General features: G+C 43.4%; 1 protein-coding gene across 4 annotated transcripts in view; it reads right to left on the minus strand.

Moving 5' to 3' along the window:
- LUC7L (LUC7 like) overlaps positions 1-9,712 on the minus strand; it is a 36,821-nt gene extending 27,109 nt beyond the window's left edge. The window contains exons 1-3 of one of the 4 annotated variants that reach the window (XM_073362712.1): positions 9,492-9,712; positions 8,069-8,139; positions 6,892-6,986 (exon numbers count right to left, since the gene is read on the minus strand). In XM_073362712.1, the coding sequence (XP_073218813.1) occupies positions 6,892-6,986; positions 8,069-8,139; positions 9,492-9,697 (372 nt within the window). In that variant the 5' untranslated portion in view covers positions 9,698-9,712. The remainder of the gene's footprint in view (positions 1-6,891; positions 6,987-8,068; positions 8,140-9,491) is intronic. The other 3 variants (XM_073362714.1, XM_073362713.1, XM_073362715.1) reach the window with 3 other exon arrangements.
- Between the last annotated feature and the right edge of the window lie 497 nt (positions 9,713-10,209).

The raw sequence follows: 10,209 nt of genomic DNA on the forward strand, positions 1-10,209 counted from the left end.
TCCAGTACCCAGCCGCATCCACTGAGCCCCATGCCGAGACCCATCGCTCTCCACTTCCAGACCCCATCTGCTGAGCCCCAATGACCTTCACCTGGACCTCCCTGCACCCAGAACCCCCCACCAAGCCAACCGCAGCCCAATTGCCCCACACCTGTATCCCCCCAACACTAAAGCTCCTCCATACTTGGATTCTGCCAGGCTGAGCCTGCTTGACCCACACCTGGATCCAGGGCGGGAGGGGGAGTCGGGGGGCAAGGCTGAGCATGCATGCAAGACTCTGTCCCTCTTGCTTGCTGTGGAGCCACACAGATGTGCCAATATGCCTAGTAAGGAATCCATTTTTCAAAAAACATTTCCTGAATCTGTTTTGTTATCTGTATTGTTACAGACACACTTGCTGAAAAGTATGTTGAAATAAATTACCAAAATAATTGAAAATGGTTTGATTATATGGTGTTATTTTGACAAACAAAATATGCCAAATATTAAAACATTGTGTGCAGACTTTTTAATATTTTGGTGCAAAATCCCCCCCGGAGTAGGTAGGAGTCAGTCCTTCAAACACGACAGATGTTTCTCTGTGGTTACAAATTCATAACACGGTAACGCCCATTCAAAACAAGAATAACCAGAATTCTGGAAGTTACTCCTTATTACCATTTGGGCTGCTAACCTTGTTCTCATGGAACAGGTGATCAGCAGACAAAGGTCCCCTCCTCAAGGCTGAGTTTTTGCATAACCAGAGGGGGGTACTTTTGCATATACCTTCGCATAGATCTTCCCCTAGGAAACTTTAAAAGTTCATTCTTGTCTGGCACATTGTTTCAACTAGTCCTTTGAAGCTCATAGCCCTTCCCAGAGTCTACATTAGTCACATCTCCCTGCCTGAAACATTACATACAATAATACACAAACATTTGCATTTATAATACAAACTCTTAAGATACACCCACGATATTGCAGAAGTTGCCCTGTCACAAGTGCCAAAACAGCCTTGCTACAGCTGCTCCTACTGATACCACGATTTTATAGTGGTCTATCGGTGGTACAATCTAAAGATTAAATACTGAATCTTTCCTCTGTTGGCAGCAAGCATGCCAGCTCCAGCCCCCATATTACAAAAGGCAAGGCTATAAATTGTAACTGCATTTTAAGCAGTGTAGCTTGACTACAGCAATATAAAATGACTGATTTTATAATACTTTAATATTTACCATTGAAAGCAAGTCCCTCTAAGCTGTGCACATGCACCTAAACCCCGCGCACACACAAAAATGAAATGCTACATTGGAGCCAGGCCGTAATATCATTTACGGGCGACTTTTGACATTGTTCGCCTGCCATCTATCAACACAGCCAGATTCTACTAGCTGGCGGGGGGAAGGGAAGGAGGAGGAGGAGGGAAAGGAGGGCAATGAATCATACCCCTCCCCACCAGCATTTCGAACATGGAACGTTGATCACGTTGAGACGCACACATCTCCTTGTAGTCTGTTCATTTGGCTATGTACAAACTCAAGTATGTGCGAATAAGTCAAAATGCCTGGCTGTAGTTGCTAAGGAACTGCAAAGATTTCCCAGAAATGAACAAAAAAGGTAAGTGCTGTTTTCGTGGTTGAAATCTTTCAAAGACATTGGACATCATACATTTACTCGTGATGTTTTACCATTTTCCGGCGGTTTTTTTGCCACAGATGCATGGAAATGATCGGAGCTACGCACAAATTTCCGGTATCCTGATCTGAATGATCTCCCATTTGCCCTTTTGTCGAGTCACGCTGTTAAGCGCATTGAAATAGTAGCCATATAATAAAAGTATTAATTTTAAATAAACCAATCCGGTAAAAAAAATCAATCCCGAAATGTCACTGTCTAGAGGTCTAAAGCATAAAAGAACAGCAACTTCATTTAAATCTGGATGGCTGGATGAGACTATAGAGACGGTTATACGGAAGTCACATAGTGTAATGTTTGTTAAACTTTGTGAAATATTCACAGATGATGGAGGACAGAGTCATTTGTGTATATTGTTAAGATGCCAGAGCTTCAAGAGAACTTAACAGGAAGAATGTAGAACGATGTATGGAAGTTGGATTTCTTAAAGCATCATCTGGCAAGTAAGTCTCATATAGATGGTGGAACAAATCTTAGAAACAAAAACCCTTCCTTACGGAGTGGATTGCTTAGCATGATTCTTGAAAGTCCAGCTGACAAGCAGAGGATGCAAATTAATCTTGAACGCAAGCACTCAAAGAAGAAATCAAGGTATTTATTGACAGTGTGTTGTTGGCTATTAAAATGAACAGCGCAATGCTTCCTGTTCAGGATATTAATGACCACAGGGAAAAGTATGTGCGCATACCAGTGAGCTGGAGAAGTAAAAATTATGCTTTCTAATTTCTTGAAAATATCAACTGCATTGTCCAAAATGACCTCATGCATGAAATAGCATCAGCAACGTTTCATACTCTAGCTGTTGATGAAAGCACTAATATATCCATTAACAGATACTTGATACTCTACTTTAAATATAGATCCCTATATTCTGCAGACTATAAAACTTCGTTTGGTGGACTATTACGATTGCAAGAACTTGATGCTGTTTCAATAGTGTCTGCAATCAAAGAGTTTTATAAAAAACACCAACTTGATCCAATGAAGATGGTGATGTTCACATCTATTGGTGCCTCCGTGATGTTGGGCAAACTCAATGGCGTGGTGGCTCAGCTGAAACATGATATTCCACACTTAGGGGATTTCCGAGGCATGGAAAGAGATCAAGCTGATAAGAGACATCGAAACCTTAATGAGGACCATCTACACAGTGTTCTATCGGTCATCCAAGAGAAAATGCAAATTTCAGGAAATAGTGGATGCTTCTGAATGTGAGTCAGTGGCTTTCAGGCCACTCAGTGAAGTGCGCTGGTTATCTAGGCACTTTGCACTTCAAGCAATTATTTGCAACTATAATCCTCTTCTGGAATATTTTGAGCAAGACAAAGATACTGATCCGGTTTCTAAATACTGCCACAAAAAGCTGAAAGCCATGGAATACCGAATAACATTAGAAGTTTTGAATGATGTTTTGTCGGAGCTGGCTTCACTATCCACGCTGCTCCAGAAATGGGGCCTTATGCCTCTTGAAGCATTTCACCTTGCCCGAGGTAAACTGAACATCATCAGAAGACAGTACCTTGGAGATTCAGTCTTATGGAGTGACAAAGTTAAGGCTCTCTTAGATATGAGCTCTCAAGAAAATAATGAAATTGATACCAATTCCATAATAACTTTCATAAACATCTTGTGTGCACATTTGGCAGATAGGTTTCCAGAGGATGAAGTCCACAAGTGGTCTGCTTTTGATTGTGTAGCAATAGTTAAGCGTGACTTCAATTTTGGAATTCATTAGGTCAAATCCCTATGTTCAAAATACAAAGACTTTCTTGCTAAAGAGATTGTTTTGGTCAGTCAGTACAATGACTTCAAGTTTGCAGTAGCCAAAAGAATCAAAAGCCAATCGGTTTTAAGTTTCCCAGATATGGTGACATTTGCTCACCAGAACGAACAGTTTCACGATCTTGCAAAGTTGATGGATATTGGAGGAACATTCCTAGCATCAAGTGCAGACTGTGAGCGTGGCTTTAGCTTAATGAACACTCTAAAAAACAAACTATGGAATTGTTTACAAGTAGATCATTTGGACATGCTGATGTGTATTCATAGCATCATAGAATATCAGGATTGGAAGGGACCCCAGAAGGTCATCTAGTCCAACCCCCTGCTCAAAAGCAGGACCAATCCCCAATTAAATCATCCCAGCCAGGGCTTTGTATTAAGAGTTACCAGCTGGATGGAGAACTGATAGATCTGGACAGTGTTTATACTGAATGGGCAAATGAAAAAGATCGCAGGGAAAAACAGTAAGATTAGTTTAGCAGACTTTGATATTTCGACCAATAAGAAATTAAAATTCATTTGTAACTACATATCTTATTCTTGGCTGATAATCATTTATTGATTTTTTTTTTAGGGAAATTTTAAATTTAAAAAACACAAACTCTTGTCTTTCTTTTTTTACTTATGTTGTCTCTATCTGAAAATCCATATAAATTGACATAATGGCATACTTATTAAATTGTCTTTATTATATGTTTATCAAAATCTTTCAGACATGTATATAGAATGAAAGATGAAAGTGGACACCAATGGGCAGAAGCTATATGTGCTTGAAATATGCTCGTGATTGTCTATAAAAAAAGATCATAAAGCGTAATGCTGAAAGCTAACTTCTGCTTCATGAAGAATGGTTAAATTTCCTTTTTCTAAGTATTTAAAAATGACATTTATAAAATAAGTTTAGAGTAGCAGCCATGTTAGTCTGTATCCACAAAAAGAACAGGAGTACTTGTGGCACCTCAGAGACTAACAAATTTATTCCACAAGTACTCCTGTTCTTTTTACTTATAAAATAACATGCTGTAAAACTATTATCAAAAATTGCAAATTAAAACTATTTAAATGTATAAGCATTTTACTCGCTTGGGCGCATTTGCCTCATGGAGCACAAATTTGAACTCTGCTTCAAAAATTTGCACAGAAGAAATTTTTTGCACACATGGCCTGTCAAAAATTACAGGGAACACTGAAGGCTACAGAAGAATTCAAGTATTTGAATTCATCTCCAGCATGCAGCAGTCTAGTTCTCATGTGGCAATGACAGAAGACATGCTTCATTTTCTTCTGAAAGAATATCCCAGTTTACTGTAATTCAGCAATCTGTCTGGTGGTATCCATTTTCCATAAGTAATTTTTTTCATCTTTACTCAGCCACCCCAAATTAGGATACTTTTAATTACATAAAATCTTGTCAGCACCATCAAAATCCTGCATCCTCTTTTTTGCTCCTATAGAATACATTTGAACTGAACACTCAAGATGAGCCAGATTTTTCCCAGGAAGGGAGGCAGAAACTAGAAAAGCAGGGAGGTGCAATTGGTTTCCTTCTTTCATCTGCAGATTAAACAAAATCTGCTCTGACACACTAACATCCTACTTAGCCAAACCAGTCCTAAGAACTGAATTACAGTGAACTACAAAATGCCATTAATACTTGAATATATTCCCCATCAAAAGAAAGTTGTTCCCTAGGGAATCCATCAGGACAGGGCCACATGCAGTAAGACTGGAGACTGGAAAGCTGGGGAGTTGAATTATTAAATTAGATCAAAGAGAAACAAGGTTGTTTAAAACCATCTCTGAGTTCCACAAATGAGCCTTGATCCAACCTGCTGAAGACAGACGGTGGGCTGGAAGGGGCAGCAGCCGTGTCCCATTTAAGATTCATACATTGCAAAGTCAGAAGGGACCATTGTGATCATTTAGTCTGACCTCCTCTATAACAGAGACCAGAGAACTGCCCCATAATAATTCCTACAGCAGATCATTTAGAAAAAAATCCAGTCTTGATTTTAAAATTATCAGTGATAGAAAATCCACCATGACTCTTGGTAAATTGTTTCAATGGTAAATTACTCTCACTGTTAAAAAATTATGCCCTATTTCCAGTTTGAATTTGTCTAGCTTCAACTTCCACAGCCACTAGATCACGTTAGACTTTTCTCTGCTAGACTGAAAAGTCCATTATCAAATATTCACTCCCTGTGTAGATACTTATAGACTGTGATCGTCACCCTTTAACCGTCTCTTTGTTAAACTAAATAGATTGAGCCCTTTGAGTCTATCACTATAAAGCAGATTTTCTAATCTTTTAGTCAGTCTCGTGGCTCTTTTCTGAACGCTCTCTAGTTTATCAGCATGCTTCTTGATTTGTGGACACCAGAACTGGATGCAGTATTCCAGCAGTGGTCGCACAAGTGCCAAACACAGGGGTAAAAATCGCCTATTACTACTCAAGATATGTAAAGCTGGGGTATCCACACATCTCATTAGCCCTTTTGGCTGCACCCTAGGAGCTGGTGTTCTGCTGATTATCCACTATGACACTCAAATCTTTTTCAAATCCTGCTCCTCAGAGTCCCTCATCCTACAGTCCCCAGATGGCCGACACTCGTTCTTCCTAGATGGGTACATTTATATTTAGCCATATGAAAACACATTGTTTGCTTGCACCAAGCTTACCAAGAAATCCAGATAGGGCAATCTGGATTTCTTGGTAAGCTTGGTGCAAGCAAACAATGTGTTTAATAGCATAGGTTCAAGAACCAATCCCTGTGGGATCCCAGTAGATATTCACCTGTTCAGCAATGATTCCCCAATTACAATTACATTTTGAGACCTATCAGTTAGCCAGATTTTAACCCACTTAATGTTTGGCGTGTTAATTTTATATCTTTCTATATTTTTAATCAAAATATATGATACCAAGTCAAATGCCTCACAGAAGTCAAGTATATTACATGAACACTAATACCTTTATCAACCAAACTCGCAAATCTCATTAAAAAAAGATACCAAGTTTGTTTGAAATTATCTATTTTCCATAAATCCATGTTGACTGACATTATATTATCCTCTTTTAATTCCTGATTAATAAAGTCCCATATCAGCATTAGAAAGTTTCAAAGGTACCAAGTATGTCAAACTGACAAGACTGTTCTATTTTAGCACCAGATACGGGATTACTAAAATCCCTCACTTCTGACCACTTCCACATAATTCTACAGGCAGATTTTTTCAACAGCAACATGTGTGTGTGTCACAGATGGGCATGCTGAAATTCACGCACTAGGTACATTCAGAATTTGCAGAGATTGTCTGATCTTTCCTAATTGGCATCTCCTAAGATGTATATATGGCACAGGGATGTGATCTGAACAATTTCCATTGCCTTTTATTTCACCATATCTTACAACTACGAAGACAGACACTTACTGTTCCTGCCAGGATATCATGAGGGCAGCAGTCCAGGAGATGGCTCTTGCAGACACGATCATCTGTAAACTTCACCCTTTGCCTCGTTTCATCTCCTGAAATTCATGTGTTGGTTTAAATAAGAAAGCATTAGAATGCTGATAAAGCATGATGGTGCTGGTATGATCATTTCGCCTCAATATGTAGATTAAAAATACTTCATGTTCCTGTTCCCCAAGATAGTTTGGAAAAGCTTAGAGGAGAATAAGGTATTCTGGAACTTTTATAATTGGCAACTGAAATATGAATGTTGCATTTAGATGACCAGTACACCACATATTAAATATGGTGCTGGAAAGCCAGAGAGCGCCCATGGCCTGTTACCAATGCAAAGAGACAGCCTAGCCAGGGAAAAAAGACAACCTGGCTGATAGCCATGACAATTTTTTTTATTTTCCTCTTTTAAATATACAAAGGATAGGGGCAGGAGATACTGAAACCCATGCTATCAGAGGGCCATGAATCACAAAACAGGGCTGTGCCTGGCAATTTCTACAGGCAACTGCTATTTATTAATCCAATAAGATAATGCTTCAGTCCTATTGGTTTGGACAACTAAATATGCAGTGTGCTTTCCAAGGCCATGTGAGGAATGAAGTTTTTTAAGTGTTGGCCTGGAACACAAAACATGTACTTCCCACCCCACCTTCCCACCCTCAGAAAACATTTTACACTTGGGAGCCACTTAAACAAGACAATATCAGAAAAGCAAAAAAAAAAAAAGAAACAAAGTTAGTCAATACACACTGCGAGCTCCAACACATACTATACCCTTCTGCATTCTTCAAGACCTCAGCTGCAGAATTTTATGCCCACTGTTGAAAAGTTTTAAAGGAAAAGTTTTCTTGCCCACACCTGCAGTAAGGAAGTCAGGGGAATGATACATAAAAGTAAAGGCAAAGTGGCAATGGTATGTGACAATTTTATAGCTAATCTGTGTATATGACACAGGTATGTGTAATACTAAAGTATGAATATAGTTTAGGATTTGCAAAGCATCCAGGATTAATGTCGTGTCTACTGAAAATGGTTTTTTCTCTCTCTTTCTTTCTTTCTAAGCTACACTCTTAAAATTACTTGTGAAAAAAAGCAAACACTTTTTTTGTTATAACAGCTTTAAAAATTGGTTGTGACTCACGGCTCGATGAACATGAGGCTTTTCTGCAACTCCCTTGCAGATTGATGTAGGCAGGCAAAGATACACTGAACCTTTATAAATAAAATAGAGGGGCCACAATTGTTCAGTTTGTATGAAATAAAAATATGGGAAGCAATTCAAAAGCAACTCAATACACAAGAAAGAAAAAGCACTTATTCACTTACGAAAAAAAGTGCAAAGAACCAGGACAGCCCTGCTAATGTGCCAGAATGAGTTTAAATATTCAGTAGCTCAGTAGAAAAGAAAATACAAACCATAGCAGGAAAATAGTTTTGCATAGGATGCAACATTCCTGTCCTTGGCAACTGCTATGAGCTTCAGTTTCTACATACAAACCTACCTAACATGCTTCTGTGTGTAAAGCACTGACTGAAGGATAGAGCTTTTCCTCTGAGCTTATGGCCGGAAAGTCTCTCCAAATAAATATATATTAAATCAGGAAAGTCAGACTTCCAGCTCACCTTGCAATGCAATAGCAGAAGCACTCAAGGCTGCTTTAGGGGAGGCTTAGATTGTCTCTGTTACAGAACCGCACACTAAGCACATATCCTCTGCTGAGGTTTCCAAAGAGTCCCAAGAGAAAAAGGCTGCACAGGCTAGACCTAGGCTACTCTGATTAATTACTATAAAAGAAGAGGCTCCACATTTTCAAACCCGGGCTCCCCACAAGGAGTCGGCCAAACCCCACATGTGGGCACTCAAGTTGACACAAACAGAGACAAGTGTCAAACAGGCACTGGAGTTCTGAACCGAGTTGTTCAAAGGGGAGCCGCAGACGCCCTGGTGAGACACCCCCTGTTTGAAGTGGGGCCTGGGCAGTCAGTGTGCCCCCCTCTCCCCGGGATAGGTACTGAAACAACCACAGACTCGGACAAGTCTGACTCATGCAGACGTTTCCAGCAGCTGCCGAGGGCTCTACACGGACAATGACAGGCGCCACAGCTGGACAGGGCCCCTGCAGACAGGCTGGGGGAGCATCAGCAAAGCTCAGGTGCTGGATACGGAGCCTCCACAGCTGGGGGCAGCAAGAGAACCGGGGGCTCTGCCAGCTCGGGAGACGGGAGGGCAGGGGAGAGGGGCTCAGACCCCGGCGCCAGGGCCCCCGCTGGGACGGAAGCGAGCAAAGGAGCGAAGATCTGTCCTGGGAACCAGACTCGGGCCCAGGAGCCAGGGCCCCGGCGGGGGAGAAGGGGGTGGGCTCAGCCCAGGAGGCAGAGCTGGAGGGGACGGTCGGACCCCGGATCTGTCCCCCACGGCGAGCGCTGACCCTTCCCCAGCTGCCGGGATCAGGCCCCGCGCAGAGCCCTCGCTGGCGCTTGCCCGGGCCCGGGCCCAGCGCGGCCGGTGCCGGCCCCCGGCCAGGCCGCGGCGCTTCCGGCAGGCCCCGCCCGCCCCTACTCACCGTCCCGGGCCGTGCCCATGAGCTGGTCCAGCAGCGCCCGCATCTGGGCCTGGGCCGACATGGCGGGAGGCAGGCAGCGCGCGGCTCCTCACAGCGGGGACAGAGCGGGCGAGGGGCGCAGCCAACAGCTCCGGCGCCGAGTCCGGCCGCAACAGCAGCCAGCGCGGGGCACGCTGGGCGGAAAGAGCCCCGCCCCCGCGCGGCATCCTGGGAGATGTAGTCCTGCCCCGAGCCGGGCTGCTCGGAAACGGCGGGGCCCTGGCCCAGCACCCCCAGGGGCCCTCCCGCAGCCACCGTCCCGGCCCTTCCTCCCACTGGCCCGCCAGGGGCTGAGGCTGCTGGGGGCTCCCCAGAGCCCCAGTAGTGCCGTTAACACTGGGGGCCTCTTAGTCCAACCCCATGTGTCTCTGCAGAATGGAGCCTCCTGGTGGGTGGACGAGGGGTAGAGGAGACACGTGGGGTGAGAATGGAGGCCGGGGGGGGGGGGAGAGGGGTAGAGGAGACACATGGGGTGAGAATGGAGGCCGGGGGGGGGGAAGAGGGGTAGAGGAGACACATGGGGTGAGAATGGAGGCCGGGGGAGAAGGGGTAGAGGAGACACATGGGGTGAGAATGGAGGCCGGGGGAGAAGGGGTAGAGGAGACACATGGGGTGAGAATGGAGGCCGGGGGGGGGGAAGAGGGGTAGAGGAGACACATGGGGTGAGAATGGAGGCCGG

Source organism: Lepidochelys kempii, chromosome 10 (assembly GCF_965140285.1).
Source record: "Lepidochelys kempii isolate rLepKem1 chromosome 10, rLepKem1.hap1, whole genome shotgun sequence".
In the NCBI taxonomy this organism is placed as follows: Eukaryota; Metazoa; Chordata; order Testudines; family Cheloniidae; genus Lepidochelys; species Lepidochelys kempii.